The 17,265-nt window shown below is 38.6% G+C and overlaps 1 protein-coding gene across 1 annotated transcript; it reads left to right on the top strand.

The window, feature by feature from the left end:
* The first annotated feature begins 1,477 nt into the window (after nt 1-1,477).
* On the top strand, nt 1,478-10,574 carry csnk2b (casein kinase 2, beta polypeptide). The gene is made up of 7 exons (XM_074612846.1): nt 1,478-1,633; nt 3,563-3,644; nt 4,369-4,471; nt 5,329-5,444; nt 6,007-6,082; nt 6,654-6,843; nt 8,168-10,574. Exons 2-7 carry the CDS (start codon nt 3,573-3,575, stop codon nt 8,256-8,258), a joined length of 648 nt encoding a protein of 215 aa, XP_074468947.1. The 5' UTR covers nt 1,478-1,633; nt 3,563-3,572; the 3' UTR covers nt 8,259-10,574.
* The last annotated feature ends 6,691 nt before the right edge of the window (nt 10,575-17,265 follow it).

The following is a 17,265-nucleotide window of genomic DNA, read 5'->3' as shown; positions in this document are numbered from 1 at the left end:
GAAATGTCAGTCTAAAAACAAAGACACAGCATGTTATTGAAAATGGTTGGCACTATTTATGTGGTATATTGAATAAAACACATTTGTCTCCCACCAACAAAATCACAGCATACTATCCATATTAGAAAAAGCATAAAAACATAAAAAAATTCTCATCTCATCAGTTTTACAATAGTGAAGAAAATTGAAAAAAGTCATATATGTCGAAAAAAGTGATAAAAAAGTCATAGTTCAGTATGTCGAAAAACGTATAAAAAAGTCATAGTATAGTACGTCGAAAGAATTCAAAGTATGTTGAAAAAAGTAATAAAAACGTCATAGTACTTCGTAAAAAGTGATAAAAGCCATAGTATAGTATCTCGAAAAAAGTGAGACTAGGTTATAATATAGTAGGTCGAAAAAAGTGATAATATAGTATGTCTAAAAACGTCATAGTTTAGACTGTTGAAAAAAAAGTTTAAAAAGTCATAGTGTCTTGAAAAGAGTAAAAAAAAAGTCAGTGAAAAATATATGTATACTCATGTGGGAGCACTGTTCTGTAAGATAATAAAGTAGAATAAAAAATATGTTAAATTCAAGATTCAAGATGTTTATTGTCACGCCCGTTATACAGGTACAAACATGTGAAATACTTTTTGCTGGGAATTCCCAGCAAAAAGTATTTCACATGTTTGTATGTTTATTATTTTAATGGAGCTTAAGCTCCATTAAAATAATAAGTTATATTACATTTACATTACAATTTAATTTACATTACAATTATAAAAGGAAACACTTTGTACAAGGACATATTAAGAACATATACAGGCATATAAAGAACATATACAGGCATATTAAGAACATATACATTAAGAACATATACAGTATAAGATATATTTTTGTGTGAGAAGGTGTATGAATTATATATCTGTATATCTGTATCTCCTACCAGAGGGCAGGAGGGAGAACAGGCTGTTAAAAGTGTGTGTTATAATAAAGTACATACACTGGGGGGTGGCTTTACAATTTACATTTTCATTTGGAAAAATAACTCAGAACTTACAGTTTACAAGGAAGAGGCGCTTGGTGTGAATATTTTTACTCTTATTTTTATGAGAAGAATTAACTATTTGTCTTAATTTGTATGAACTGTGACGACACAATGTATTATACTGATAAATTATGTGAATTATCATCTCAGAAGTTAGCTGTAGAAAGATTAGACTGAAAACCAGGTGACGTGGCCTTTTTACCTCGCTAGATTTTTTTGAACCACATTCTGCTTACTGAACCAGTGAAGCCTGCAGAGCTTTAATACATACTGACGGTGCTTTGTTAGACAAAAGTAAATACACTTAAACAAACCTTAAAATCATGAAAAACATTTATTATATTTTATATTAAAGCATGGAAATACAGGTGCAAGGCATGTGAGTACAAGGTGTAACTCACAGTGACCAGTGGGTGGCAGCAGCGCGTCATCAGCGCTGTGACGCTGCAGGAGGAAGAGGAGGAAGAAGAAGAGGTAACACTAGAGGCTGAACTGAGCTGCTGTCCATTATCTTATTATATTATTATCTTATTTACAACCGGTGAGATCGATCCGTTTCTGATCTGTCGGGATTCTTTAAGGAGTATAGAAGTTGAACGTTAGGTAAGTTGACAGACTCGCTCACATAACGGTGTATAAAGTATTAAACAGAGAGGTTAAAGAAGCTGCTGTTTGTCATGAGGCCTAGTTTATAAACGATCCGCCATATTGGGCTTAGCTTAGCTTAGCATAGCGAGCTAACGTCGGCTACATTGACGTCTTGTATGACCACACCGTTACATTTAGGTGTGTTTTTATCTCTAATAACGTGTTTTTGAGCGATTCGAGACTGAAAAAACTGAACTGAAACGACCACTTTATATACATTTAACAGTGTTGAGAAGCTGGCTAGCTGGTTAGCTTAGCGTTAGCCTTCATCAGGTCTGAGCAGCAGCTAGCAGCTTTAGCCACACAGGTGCTAGCGTTAAGTTACTCCTGACAGGACAGGAGTGACTTAACGCTGAGAGCTGTGAAGGCAAGGCAGCTTTATCTGTATAGCACATTTCAGCAACAGGGCAATTAAAATGTGCTTTATATTAACATTCAAGAATATTGAGAAAAAAGTGCAAAAGAACATTAAGACATAATTAAAACAGTTATTAAAAGATTAAAGATTAAAAACAAGCTATAAATATCTGGTTTAATAAAAGGCAGCAGCAGCAAACAGGAAGGTTTTAAGCTTTGGTTTAAAAGAGGTCAGAGTTGGAGTTGGTCCTGCAGGTTTCTGGGAGCTTGTTCCAGATATTTGGTGCATAAAAACTGAACGTTTTAACTAAGTTACTCTGTATTATGTTAACATTGTGGAAATGTCTCCCACCAAGTGGGAAATGAAATTGCACAGTGAGAATGAAATGTATGTGGTTTATTGACTAAAACACATTTGTCTCCCACCAACACAATCACAGCATACTATATCCATATTAGAAAAAAGCATAAAAACATTTAAAAAATTGTCATCTCATCAGTCTTACAATAGTGAAAAAAGTGATAAAAAGTCATACTATAGTATGTTGAAAAAAGTCCTAGTTCAGTATGTCGAAAACAGTGAAAAAAGTCATAGTATAGTATGTCGAAAAACTTATAAACTTATAAAGGAAATGTCTCCCACCAACAAAACCACAGCATACTATTCATATTAGAAAAAAAGCATAAAAACATAAAACAAAATTGTAATTTCAATATGTCTTATAATAGTAAGAAATATATGTATACTAATGTGGGAGCACTGTACTCAGTTCAGTTCAGACAACTTTATTTATCCCCAAGGGGGCAATTAATGTGTAGCATTCCCAGTCCATCCATCCATACATACAACAGACAACCAATAATTAGTTAAGTCAAAGGAAACATATTAAAGTCATGGAGCAGTTGGAGGGACAAGTTAAAATAAGAACCGTATAAATACATAGGATTATGGCAATAAATAAGAAACAATATATGAGAACAACATATCTTAAAGTTCCTCTAAATAACAGTCATTTAAAATGGGTATGGTCTGTTCAGCAGCTTAACTGAGCCATTGCTTTAGCTATACAGCTATTAGCGTTAAGTTACTCTTGTCATGACAAGTAATGTATTGCATTAACATTGTGAAAATATTAATTTGACCAATTGGAAGATATGAATTTGGACACTGGAAGTATTCTTTTTGTAGGTTATTATGTTGCAGAGAGGAGTATGAATTCAGTGTTTATTGGTAATTTATTTCTGGATCATAACTGGAGTATTTATTTATTTTATTTATTTTATTTATTTTATTTATTTTATTTATTTTATTTATTTTATTTATTTTATTTATTTTATTTATTTTAATTTATTTATTTTATTTGCACATATATAAAACTGCACAAAATCCAGTCAATGAAAATGAAAAAAAAACAGACAAGAAATGTGTCAGGAGAGGTCAAGAAGCCACAGGCTTATACAAAGGACCTCCCCCCAACCCCAGGAGAAAACAAAACAATAACAACATTTTCACATGTCTTTTTACAGGTCTTCAGAGATGAGCAGTTCAGAGGAAGTGTCATGGATCTCCTGGTTCTGTGGTCTGAGGGGGAATGAGTTTTTCTGTGAGGTGAGTTGCTTTCTGTCTGATATGTCTGTGAATATGAATTGTTGCCATCCATGTAGAGACCTATCAAAAATGAAGTTAAAATAAAAGCTGTTATTGTAAAGCAGAACTAGAGTAGAGCTTATTACACTCCATATTGTTGTGTCTCTTACTGCTACTTTCACTCCACAAACCAGGGACAAATCCAGATCTAGCCCTTATCTAGGAATATCATGTTCTGCATTAATATCTCCCCGAGTTCAGACATTTCACTCCCAGATCCCTTCATTAAAACTTGGTACCGGAGGAATGTGAATGACCATACAAACTTACTTTGGTGGTAGGAAATCTAAGCAATCTACGAGCTGGGCAAAGTAACTAACACTCTGATTGAGAAGTGTTACTTCACAATTTTCAAGTTTATCTTAAAACAATACTCCCATGCCCATATCTGCTTAAAGAGTTATTGGTCGCTGTAATCTTTTCTCCTGTTAATACTTGCCCTGAAGAGATCCCAACATAATGTAACTCCAATTTGTGATTTTGGATTTTGAACACCAGATCTTGGTATCACAATTAGAAAAGATCTCTTCCCTGCCCGTATGTACAAGAGGAATGATTAAAGCGACTACAATTCAATGTAGTTTTGGCATTAACTTTAAAAAACGTGAACCTATCCTGTCACTTATATGCCACACTGACTTCTTTCCAAATAATCAGTTTTCTCATCTGATTCCTCCAAATAAAGGTGGATGAAGACTACATCCAGGACAAGTTCAACCTGACGGGGCTCAATGAGCAGGTTCCCCACTACCGCCAGGCCCTAGACATGATCCTGGACCTTGAACCAGGTCTGTATCTTATGTTCATGCCTCCACACACTCTCAAATTTAGTTAAGCACTGGTTAGTTGGGAGAGTAAATCACCCGAAACATCCACAGAAGAATCCTTTTAACAGCTTTAAAAACTGAATGCTGAGACCAAATGTTGATAAGCATCTTCATTTACCAGCTAACACGTGTAACAGAGATCAAGACGTGTAAGAGTAAAGGAGTTGCAGGTGTTTCATTCAGGAGACTATCATTAGTGATCCTGACTGTAATGTATTCTGCTCTGCTAATCTGTTTTGTTTATCTGACAGTTCATTTTAAAAAGACACTTACATGGTTACAACGTCAATGTACATGCACAGCTACAAGAACTGACTTTCTGGCCAAGAACTTAGTTCTGGCGTTTTTTCCTACCACTTTACGTGTCATACCGGCACCCCCTTCATTTTCGTCAAATGACGGATTAAAAGAGCACCGTTACACAAGTCATCAATTAAAACAGAAAAATGAAAATGAACATTTGATCTCAGCATTCTTTTGTTTTAATGCTGTCTATCCTGCTCAGCTGCTGTGCAGGCTGCTTCTCTCCTTGTCAGGTGATTACACATACTTTAACACCCAGCATTACAGGTTTGTTTCCCCTCTAAGTCATTGTACATTTTCACAGGATCTTTGAAACCGTGTGAGTAACGTTTTGAACAATTACGTGTCCCTATTCTTCAAAGACAAAATACATCTAACCGGAGCACTCTCTCTGTTGTATTTTTGGTATTCCCTGTTCTTTTGAAGATCTTTCTCAGCACAGTTTTGCATCTCTGTGAACTATCAAAAGGAAATGTAGACACCAACAGTGTTCTCTTTTTCCCTTCTGACTTCAGACGAGGAGCTGGAGGACAATCCCAACCAGAGTGACCTGATCGAGCAAGCAGCTGAGATGCTGTACGGCCTCATCCACGCACGCTACATCCTCACTAACCGAGGCATTGCACAGATGGTAGGCGCCAGCTGCGTCAGCAGAATCCACTACCCCATGTCTGCATTAGGGAAACTGTTTTTCCATTACTTTCTTCTTGACAGGGTGGAAAATTATTTACACCAAGTGAGATGAAAGTCAGTTCAAACACTGCTGACGACTTTATATATTCAGTACGGGTGCAACGGTAAACCAAAGTCACAGCTCGATGCAAGTTCGGAACAGCGAGAAAAAACAACAAATGCATTATTTTTTTAACAGACAGTGCAAGTGTCAAAGACAAAAAATCCTCTTGCTGGGGGCTGAGGTAGCATTTTACCCAGTGGCAACTTTGGTAAACTATTTGCATTATAGAAAATAAGGAACATTTGAAACACTACTGTAGGAACACTGAACAAGCACTTTCCCAAAAGACAACATGTCACAGTTGGCTATAAAACTGAAAAGCATCTCTTATGCTATGACACTGAAAATGCTAAATAAATAGAATATAAAATAAAACTTCATCAGTTGTTAAATGACAATTGTTTGCCACCTGTTATTATTTATAGTATATTATAATATCCTGTTTTATACCTTGCAGTTGGAGAAGTATCAACAGGGAGATTTTGGCTATTGCCCCCGGGTCTATTGTGAGAATCAGCCTATGCTTCCTATCGGTGAGTAAAAAGATTCATTCTTCAATACAATACATCCATGTTTTTGAAGACAGGGTAAAGCAGCACAAGAAAATGTTGTGGTTTATATAAAACTTTTGTCACCATATGTTGTGCTGGTGTTTTGCATGAGGTGTGTTTGCTCACAATTGTAATGGAAAACAACTTTTCATTTTGCAGGCAGTTTGTCACACAATGAATGAAAGAGTGTTATTGAGGGATGTAGCTACAGTCCGTCCACGGCTTTTGCATATGTAAAATATCTGCAACAGTTCATTGTTAAGAGCCTGCTGCTCACATACAGGTCTTATAGACTGATGTTTTGGTTTGGAGATACCTGGGAATCTGTCTGACCAACCTCACATTGCAATTCAAATCATGACATTTGTTTATATTCAAATCTAAATTTACATGGATGTGATGATAAAATTGCTGAATCATGAAAATACCGGGAAGGAACTAGGAAGTATTTGTACTCAGCTAGCAGTGTTCCAGTGCTGTCTCTATCTTAGATATATTAGATTATCTAAACCAGTTTCTTCCTCCCTCTGTTCCTCCTCCTCGTCCTCCACAGGTCTGTCAGACATCCCAGGTGAAGCCATGGTGAAGCTGTACTGTCCTAAATGTATGGACGTCTACACACCCAAGTCCTCCAGGCACCACCACACAGATGGAGCCTACTTTGGCACTGGCTTCCCCCACATGCTCTTCATGGTTCACCCTGAGTACCGGCCCAAGAGGCCCGCCAACCAGTTTGTCCCTAGGTTAGTACGGCAGATCCAACTACACATCGTTAGGGAAGAGTCCACCAACCACACCATTATATCACAATACTAATTGGGACCAAATACTGTGATCATGTGGCTGAAATGATTCCTAGAGTAACTCGATTACTAAAACTCATCGATGGAAAATCTTTGCTTCAATGCTTTGTTTAATCACTGCGCCTCCTGTTCACACCCAACACTGGGGTGCAGGTTTGCAGTAGCGCTATCAACGGTGTGCAGATTGATTTTGCGAGTGCAACTGAAGGTGGACACTAGGGCTGTCCCAAAAAAATAAAAAACAGAGTGTGTTTTATTTGAAACCCAGAATGTAATATGGCACTTAAATGCACTAAATTGGTTTAGTGTTGACAGATAATATTATTGTATACAATTTGTTTGGTTTGTGTGGCCTTTGTTGTAGCTTGGTTTCCTCTCTGTGTTGTGCGTTTTGGGATGACTTCGTTGACTAGTGAGCCTTTGTTTAGAGGAACCTTTGGGTATGCTACTTTGGTTTAGCGCTTATGGTAATTCCGGTTTTGTGTGCATTTGGTAGATGGAATTTTTTAAAGACAGAGCATTGTGAGTTAGCTTTGTCCAGCTGCAGGCCATGTGTTGTCAGACACACGTGATGGGCTTTGGCGCACATTTTGAGATCAGGGGTTGAACCTCATTTCCTGCTGACCATACTCCTCACTGCTCTATATATTCCTCAATTTCCTGTGTTTTCTGCTGAACAGATCTGCATCTTGAGGTGGTTATTGTGTCCTATGGAGTTTCAAGAAAATTCCATGTAACTATCTACGAGTTCTGTCATGTGACTTTGCTTCCCAATTCACTGGCTTCTCTTTGCTAGTAGTCTGGATCCAAGGTTGCTAGGTGAGGGATTGGCTCTAGTAAGATGGAGGGTGCAGGATGGAGGTTTATCACTGGTCAAGTGTAGTATTTTTGCTGTAATGGAGATATTTGTAAAAAATGTCTGTATAAATTGACAGAATGTGAGGCATTCTCTATTTTATATTGCCTTATTGTAATGTGTTAGACTTGAGTTTTTCGTTTTCGGACTTGAACTTTATCATAGTTCTAAGAACAACTTTTGAGGGTCTTTATTAGCCTTATTATAAAATAATAATAGTTTATGATAATCAAGCTGAAATTATAAACTACTTTTGTGACGGCTATTGCAAATACATCACTGATCAGTGGACACACACTCATCAATTTCAGTCTACATATTTGTGTTTCATCTTGTCGATTTTATTTGAAGTTTGTGGCCTGAAGAAATGCTCATACATGTTTTTTTTTTACTTTCTTCTTTCTCCAGGCTGTACGGGTTCAAGATCCACCCCATGGCCTACCAGCTGCAGCTGCAAGCCGCCTCCAGCTTCAAGAGCCCCGTCAAGGCCATCCGCTAAAGCATCCTGGACAGAGGAGGAGGAGGAAGAGGAGGAGGAGGAGGAGGAGGAGGAGGAGGAGGAGGAGCAGGAAGATTCGTAGAGAGAGAAGAATCATCATCAGAAGGGGAGAGGTCACCTGCATTTTACAAAGCTTTCCAGGTGCCCCCTCCCCACCCTGAAGACTGTATTATTTTGGTTTAGATTAGGGCAAATGAAAAAGTGTAAAGATTTTTGAGTGTGAGCGAGACGAAAAAACGCACAGCCATGATCTTAATCACAAACAAAACGCACGCACATACACTCATACACACAAAAATACATACATGCATCCACACACTTGGGATTCCATACACGTACCTTACCAAACTCATCAGTGCCAAAAACAGGAGGGTGAGGTAAGAGGAAGCTGAACAATACAGGGGCTTCACGCTACTGCTGCTGTTCACTCTGCTGTCATAATCGCCGGGTGACACTACAGGGGGAACTTCTCCCCGTAGAAAAGGTTTTTACGTCCAGGGCTGTTAGACGGAAAGCTGAAGAAAGTGCAACGGCCGAGTCAGCTCTCACCTCTGGCTCCGCGTTTGTTCTGTATTTGGCACAAGTTTGGTAAAGGGTGGTGGTTAACCCTCCATCATTGGAAGCCTCCTCTTCCCTATTAGCCCCCCAAAATGCATGTACACTCAGGCTGGCACTCGCAGAGACAGTTTGGACGGTGGGTGTTTTTCCTGTATCACTCGTTTGAAAGAATTTGGTTACTGGTTTGTCTGACGTTTTGTGGTGATGTTGCACAAAGCTTTCTGTTAAATTTGCCTTAAGATTCAGAGAACACACCCAGATTGCTTTTGTTTTTCAAGAGGCACATGCAACATTAGTTTTTTTTTTTTTTCTTTCTAATGTTAGAGGAGGTAAAGTAGAAGTAGATTTAAAGGTGCAGTGTGTAGGATCCGGCGGCATCTAGCGGTGAGGTTGCAGATCTCAACCAACTGAAACTTCTTCCGTGTGCCAAGTGTGTAGGAGAACTACGGCGGCCCGCTCCATATGTAGATAACGAAGACACGATTATACACTAAAGAAAACACACTTATTAATATGAACTCCCATTTCTACCAATAGATCCCCCTCAATGTTACACACTGTTCCTTTAAACTAACATGAATTTCCGAATCGTTCAGACAATTGTAATCCGCCTGTGTCATTTCTCCAGCTGTCTGTGCGTGTGTCAAACATCTGTCTGTATTGGTACCGAAGTGAAACTATAACCTGTGCTCCATTTTTCTGAGACGTGTCCCCTCCTGCAGCAGCAGGCTTAGCTGCGTTTGTATTGTCACACCCCCCGCCCCACTGTCCTTCGTAGATTCATCTTCCTTAAAGAAATAGTTTGACATTTTTGGGAAATACGCAGATTTGCTTTCTGGCGGGGAGCAGATTAGAAGACGGTTACTGCTCTGCGGTAATGTGAAGCTACCGCTAGCGGCCGGTTAGCCCTGTCCAAAGATAACAAAATCTACCCACCAGCACATCTGAAGCTCACTAATTAACAAGTTAGATCTTGACTCTTAATTTGTACAAAAACAAAATGCGTAAAAATGACATTTCGCACTTAAGTTTTCCAGGGGGAGTTATGCGCCAGTTAGCAGTTGTATTGATTCTAGAAAGTTACTGGTCCCTGCCAAGAGATAGTCTGGCCTGTGACAAAATATAAATTGTTTTTACACTTTATGTACACATTAAACAAACAAGATAGTGAGCTTTAGAGGTGTTGTATTTTGATATCGTATAGAACCAGACTAGCTGTTTCCAGTCTTTTTGCTAAGTTAAACTAACTGGCTGCTGGTTGTAGATTTATATTTAACGTACAGATACGGTGGTGTCTGTCTTCTCATCTAACTCCGCCCGAAAGCGGATATTCCCCAAAATGTCAACCTGTCCGTGTAAAGATCGAGGAGGAGACCCGGAGAAAGAGGAATTTCGACAATCTGAATCCTTCAGCTCACTCCACCACTGCACTGATCCCACTGGTGTCTCTCCACAGCACAGTCTCATTATTTATGTTCAGGTTTAGAGACAGACCGACCACCAGCCGCTTGTTTTTTTTTGTTTTGTTTCTGAAGCAGTGGGGCAGACACTCAGCTGCCCTCTCTTCGCTCCCTCCCCCCTCTTTACGTTTGTGTGACTGGAATAGATTGTTTTTTGGATTTCATGATACAAGAGAAACGGTATTTATGTGTCCAGATTTTAACTAATGTTTGTCTGTGTTGTCGTCGTCTTTCTGCTACTGTGGAAGGGTGAGCAGGATTCAGAATTCTCAATAAACTTCTATTTTCTTTTCATATACTCTTTTGCACTTTATTTTCTTTGCAGTTCTGCCCTCCTGCCACACGGTGTCAGCAAAGAGCTTAGTACTTTTAAAAAAAGCTTATTTTTCTACATTTAGATATTTCTGAGGCACTACTTGCAGCAGTTGGATTTAAAAATCGTAAAATATGAAAACACAATGTAACACAGAGGGACTTTAAAACACACAACTGTACCTGCATTCTTAGTGTTTGTGTGTGTTTTTGAGTTTGTAGGAAGAGTTCCTGTGGCGGCAGAAGGAATGATGGTCTGGATTCTGGGTGTGGTTGCAGCGACATTTCACATGACTCTGAGTAACATCATTGGTTGGAAAACATGCACAAACACACACACACACACAAACAAACACAATGTAACTATTGAGAAGATCATAAGATCACAGTCAGGCTTTTGTAATTACTTTTTAAATTGGATATCCTTTATCCTTTTGATATATGAATAAAGTCAGAGCGAAATACATATTTAGTATAATTTGAAAATATCCCGCCCCTATATCCAGTTAGAGCCATAGAAACACATGGCTATTTACATGTGACTCATAAAAACTGTTTTTCCCCTCTGCACGGCAGCTGTCTTTGGCAAAAAATGACTGGCAGGACGTAGTTGTCTTCATGTGGCCGTGCCCTGTCAGTTTTTCCAGAGGGAGAAGAGGAGGAGGTTCCTGACTCATGACTCAGGATAACCTCAAACCACAGCCAGGGACCTGCCCTGCTTCTCCTCCTTTTCTTTCAGCAACTCCATTTAACACTGAGAAGAGGGATCCCCCATTTTTGTAAACTGGTGAGTGTCTCCCAGACCATCTTCCTCTGACAGCTTGCTGAATAATGAAAGGTGTCTGTGTGTTTGACTGGAAATAAAAAAAAACAAAAGCACCTCTGAGAGTGTTTACAGAGGAATAATGTAGTCCGTTCAGCTTCTCTTACTGTAGTCATGTGAAATGTTCAGCTCCTATTTTGCCACACCCAGAAGCCATATTGCTCCATTTTCCTCTCAGATTTTTTTTTCCTTTTTTTTTTTTGGGATACCTCTCTACAACAGATACAACTGTTAAGGAAATACGCAAACCACAGAGACCACACGCAAAAACACACTCCAAAGATGTATTGTTGATAGAAATATATCTGTTTTTAGTGGCTTTACGCTCCACATGTGATGCTTCAGGTCTGTTCTGAGATTGTTGGCAAGAATGTTACACGTTCTGGTGGAGATTCATTCACAGCTCTAACTTGACAAGACAAGTTGAAGATGCTAGATAGCAGCCAGTTGGGTAACTTTGCCGCCAGTGACTGTACTCTAAAAACTGTTCACACCTTCCCATTTGGAAGTTTTCATGTTTTGTTTCTCACAACATTGAAGCAAGCTAGATTTAATGTGGCTTTTTCAACACTGATCAACAGAAAAAACAGACACAAAGTGATCTATTTGAAATAATAAATATAAACCAGGGCTGTCAATCAATTAAAATAGTTAATCGTGATTAATCGCAAGTTAATCACATTTTTATCTGTTCAAAATGTACTTTTTAAAGGGAGATTTGTCAAATATTTAATACTCTTATCAACATGGGAGTGGGCAAATATGCTTGCTTTATGCAAATATGTATATATCTATTACTGGAAATCAATTAACAACACAAAACAATGACAAATATTATCCAGAAACCCTCACAGGTACTGCATTTAGCATAAAAAAATATGCTCAAATCATAACATGGCAAACTGCAGCCCAACAGGCAACAACAGCTGTCAGTGTGTCAGTGTGCTGACTTGACTATGACTTGCCCCAAACTGCATGTGATTATCATAAAGTGGGCATGTCTGTAAAGGGGAGACTCGTGGGTACCCAGAGAACCCATTTACATTCACGTATCTAGAGGTCAGTGGTCAAGGGACCCCTTTGAAAATGGCTATGCCAGTTTTTCCTCGCTAAAATTTAGCTCAAGTTTGGAGCATTATTTAGCCTCTTTCGTGACAAGCAAGTAACAAGTAACTTTGACAGCCCTAATATAAAATAATAGTTTTTTTCACTCCCTCCAGGTCAGTATTCAGTAGATGCCAGCCTTTGGCAGCAGTTACAGCCTTGAGTGTGTGTGGATACGTCTGAGCGTGTTGGTCTGAGTCAGCTTTGCACATCTGGACGCTGCAATTTTTCCTCCCATTCTTCTTTGCAGAACTGCTCCAGCTCTGTTCTTGGTTGTATGGGAATCATAAATTCTAGATCGGGTTGATATCTGGACTCAACCTCCACAGAACATTGTTGTTTTTTTACGGCTGTGCTCGGGCTCATTGTCTTGCTGGAAAATAAAACTTCTCCCAAGTGGCATCATGTTTTCCTACAGTATTTCCCTGTATTTTGCTGCCCTCACTAACTTTCCAGGGCCTGTTGCAGAAAATCCCCCCGCCCTCCACACACACACACACACACACACACACACACACACACACACACAGCATGATGCCGCATCACGCTGGGTGATGTTGCATTATGATAATGTGTAGTGTTTGGTCTCCCACGTGCCTTGTGGCAAACTGAAGGCCAGATGTCATGTGACTTTTTAGTCATTCTAGCAGCGTGGCCTCAGGATGCCACTGTGAGCATCAACTATTAAATGGATTGCAATGAAATTTGGTGCAGACATTTGTGATACCCAGAGGGTGAATTCTACCGACTTTGGTGATCCTCTGAAAAAAATCTAATTGTCCAACACTTTGGTTTCTGCACTGACTCATCTCTTAATTTAGATCACTTTGTACAGCTTTGTTCCCACTTGCTTTGTTCCCACTTGCTTTTTCTGTTGATCAATTGTTTACTTTTTATAGGCACCATGTTAATATTTAAACGTCCCTGCTGTTGTGGTTCCTCCTCGTCTTTTTCCCCACAGTTTAGATTTTCATATTGACTTTAGCTGTCATCGCCGTGACTGATGGAATCAGGATTAGTTTGGCCGGCTTCTCCCACACGCCCTCTTTCCAAGTGACAAGAGTTGAGAAACTCTGGAGATCTGTGGGCAAAACAATAGAGGCATTTCACCGGGCCCAAACAGCCTCCCCCTCAGCAAAGTATTTCAAAACGATGACTCTGAAGATCCCATTTCATAACTGTTCCCCCTTCCAGCAGGAAACCGAATCATGCCCTCTTTTAAAGTCACATGCAGGGATAATCATTAAGCGACAACAAACAGGCCGGCTGCCCAACAAAAACGCCTGTCTTTTGTGACTGATGTGGACAAACTGTGAAAATGTTTGTAATGGTTTCACCCGTGACTTCACTCGTCAGTCATTCACTAACTATGCCTTTGTTGTCTCTCCCTAAGGGTGTTTGCAAACACTCAGAGGCAAACAGAGAAAAATGCTCTGGGGACAACCTCTGGGCGAGACCAGACTTGCTTATTTGAGTAGTACAACTCATCCAAAGTCTCTCCTTGAAATGAAGTGGAGGCCGTTTCTTCATTTAGTGAGCTCAGAATGGGAGGAAGAATCTGCGGAAAACTCCCTTCCTCAGTTTGATCATGAAACAGACACAAGAGTCTCGTTTTAACGTGGACAATTGATTCGTATGGCAACAAACAGTAACAGTTGTTTAACGCCAAGCCATTTAAAAACAATGTTGTCCATTAGAAAGTATTTGCATTAGTGTCAAAATATGTGTCATCGCTACAGGCTATATACATGGTAAACATGGGCCAGATGCATGAACTTAGTTTAAGACTATAGTCTTGGCCGACTGGTCTTAGATCGTTGATGAACTAGACTAGATCCCCGTCTGTTGTATAAATATTAAGACTGACTGGCTAAGCCTTTGGGGAGAGCTTTGTTGCTATGGCAACAATCTGTTATAAGGTCAGTTAGCTATGTCAACTGTTTACCCATTACTTTTACTTTTAACTATTACTTCTAGCTAACTGTTTTAGCTGTTTACCCATTATTTTAAGCTAACTATTTCAACTGCTTACCCATTACTTTTAGCTAACTATTTCAACTGTTTAACCATTACTTTTACTTTAAAGGTCCCATATTGTAAAAAGTGAGATTTTCATGTCTTTAATATTATAAAGCAGGTTTAAGTGCTATATAAATACCGTGAAAGTATCAAAACTTCCAATCCATGGAGAAATACACACAGCCCATAATCAAAAACTGTGCCTTTGAAACAAGCCGTCAGGATTTCTGTAATTCTGTGATGTCACAAATATACAATATTTAGACCATTTCACAGTTTTAAATGTAAACGTTCTAAATGTGTCCCAGTTTATTTACGGTTGCAGTGTATGTGAATGATATCAGCTGACAGGAAGTAAACACGGGCCCAAGCTGTTGCCTAGCAACATTGCAATTCTGTTGTAATTTCATTGAAATGTGTTAAAACGGAGCGTTTCAGACAGAGGCTGTATACGGGCATATTCAAGCAGACAGTGTGAGGAAAATAAAGTTTTTTTTTAACATTAAAGCATGTAAACATGTTCTAGTAGAAACAGAAATACTTTTATTTATAATACTATAAATAACTATGAACATGAAAATAAGCATATTATGAGACCTTTAAACTAACATTTACCCATTACTTTTAGCTAACTATGTCAACTGTTTATTCATTACTTTTTTGCTAACTATTTCAATTGTTTAGACATAACTTTTGGGGATTGTTGTACCATTATCTACCTGATGTGGTGTCACTGTTGCTCTTGCATCCACCATTTTTTCCTCTTCTGTGAAATATCTCACCCATAATGCATTGCGCGACAGAGCATCTCTGATCTAACTGCCCTACAGGTCAATTTAAGTGTCTATAGCAAGTCCACTTTAAAGTTATATTAAGACAAAGACTAGGTCTATCTTTATGCAACTGGCCCCTTACACAATTACTCACACTGTAACTTCAGAACATGCACACACATGTATGAATTTCGGGCCCTACAGCCGAAAGCAGAACAAAAATCCACACGACAATGTGTGTGTGCAACTTAAATGACACACGAACCGAACAGCCTCATACTTCAGAGAGAATGTTTAAATATTTCCGCCATCAAAATCTACATAATGTTTGGTGTGGCTGTGTTTTATTCAGGTTGATTTCCCTTTAAAAAATCATAGTAGTGTCTGCAGTATTGTTGTGTTCAGAAGTTACATTTCTTAATTGTAAGTTTTAGATGATTAACTTATGTTACATTTGTAGATTTTGCTTCTACATTTAGTTTTTATGTTTTGCATGATCACAGTTTTAGTTATGCAGTGTGGGAACTTTGCCTTTCATACAGTTTTCTGCTTTGAATCTGTAGCTAGATGTTCACAAAAGCAGTTCTGTTGCTCTTCATGTAACCTGACTGATGTAATTTGTGCACAACTTTTATTTTGACATTCTCAATTGTTTTATCTCTGCAACTACAAATCTCTTCTTCACATTCATAAACTTGAGTTTTTCATGCAGAGTTTTCATTCACAGGTTTACAGAGGGTGATAAACTGTACAACCACAGGCTTTGACATTATTTCCACAGATTTCCACAGATAATCGACTGCATTATTATCTATGTTATTCTGTTAATGCTGTGGCTTCAGTTGCAGGAACCTGTCATCCCACTCAAGGAAAACCTGCAGATGAGTTTAATGAAATCAGAGCTGAAACGAAGCCAGCGAAAAATCAAGACTTACTTCTCATTATTGCTTCCAGTCCTCGCACATACTTGTTTGTCAGGTGGGGTTAAATATGACTCTGAATATAAAGAGTTTCCAGAGAAGATGACTGTGTATAATTGCGTGACCTCAGATCAGTGTCAGCGTGTTCTGTGGGGGTTATTTAAGTGCATTACTGAGACGGTATTGGTGCTTTAGCCAACAGGAAATACAGAGGAGATATCCACCAACATGAAGTAGTTGCTGCAATTTCCTTTTATTTTCTTTAAATTTCCTTTTATTTCTGCTCTTTTTTTATTTAATTTTATTACAACTTTCCTTGAAATAACTTGTGCGGAGACTACAAATATAAGCTTAGCTTCAATTGGAATAATCCTGACTAAGTGGAAGAAGTGGATAATGAAGAGTGGAGTCAATGTGTTTTTCATGTAAAAAAGTGAAATATTATGAAGTTTATACTGTATGTTGTGACCTTTTGGGAGGCCCCTCTTGCTGCTGTGGACCAACACGAGCCTTTGTTTACTGTGTATGTTAATACAACCCTGTTGTACTAGTTGAGCTAAAAAACATGCTGCTGTGCAGAGTAGAAGTCTGTATGGTGGGTCTGGAGGAAATTGACTATTGTCCAATAATTTAGTGTGTTATATAGTAAAGAATAGGGAAAAAGGCAAGGCAGTGTCATAATCAAACTTAATTTCTTAACAAATCCTTTGAAACGGGACGGTTTAACTTCAAACTTCACTGACCTGACATGCACTCTCACACACATTATTTTACATTGTTTAACCTGATGATTTATACAGGAGATTTTAGAGGCCATTATACAGTAGATTAGGCTATTATATATGTGGTCTGTTTATACTGAGTCACCTGGAATATAACCCATTGCCACTGAGTCAGGGCCTCATCAGTTGGAACATGTTTATATTGACAATGAGGTAAGAGTGAGAAAACATAAAATAATGCATAGAGAATTAATTTCTTAGTACAGTTTTTTGAGTTTTTGTATTATTTTGTGTTTCTGCTGCTAAGAAAGCCATT

Source organism: Sebastes fasciatus, chromosome 17, assembly GCF_043250625.1.
Source record: "Sebastes fasciatus isolate fSebFas1 chromosome 17, fSebFas1.pri, whole genome shotgun sequence".
NCBI classification, from domain to species: domain Eukaryota; kingdom Metazoa; phylum Chordata; class Actinopteri; order Perciformes; family Sebastidae; genus Sebastes; species Sebastes fasciatus.
This window is presented reverse-complemented; position numbering and strand designations above follow the sequence as displayed.

Bases quoted from the DNA above. Each gene is read 5' to 3' on its own strand.
- csnk2b (XM_074612846.1), top strand. From the start codon at position 3,573: ATGAGCAGTTCAGAGGAAGTGTCATGGATCTCCTGGTTCTGTGGTCTG. The intron at 4,472-5,328 runs GTCTGTATCTTA...TTCTGACTTCAG, and splicing joins GATCCTGGACCTTGAACCAG to ACGAGGAGCTGGAGGACAAT. The intron at 5,445-6,006 runs GTAGGCGCCAGC...TATACCTTGCAG, and splicing joins ACCGAGGCATTGCACAGATG to TTGGAGAAGTATCAACAGGG.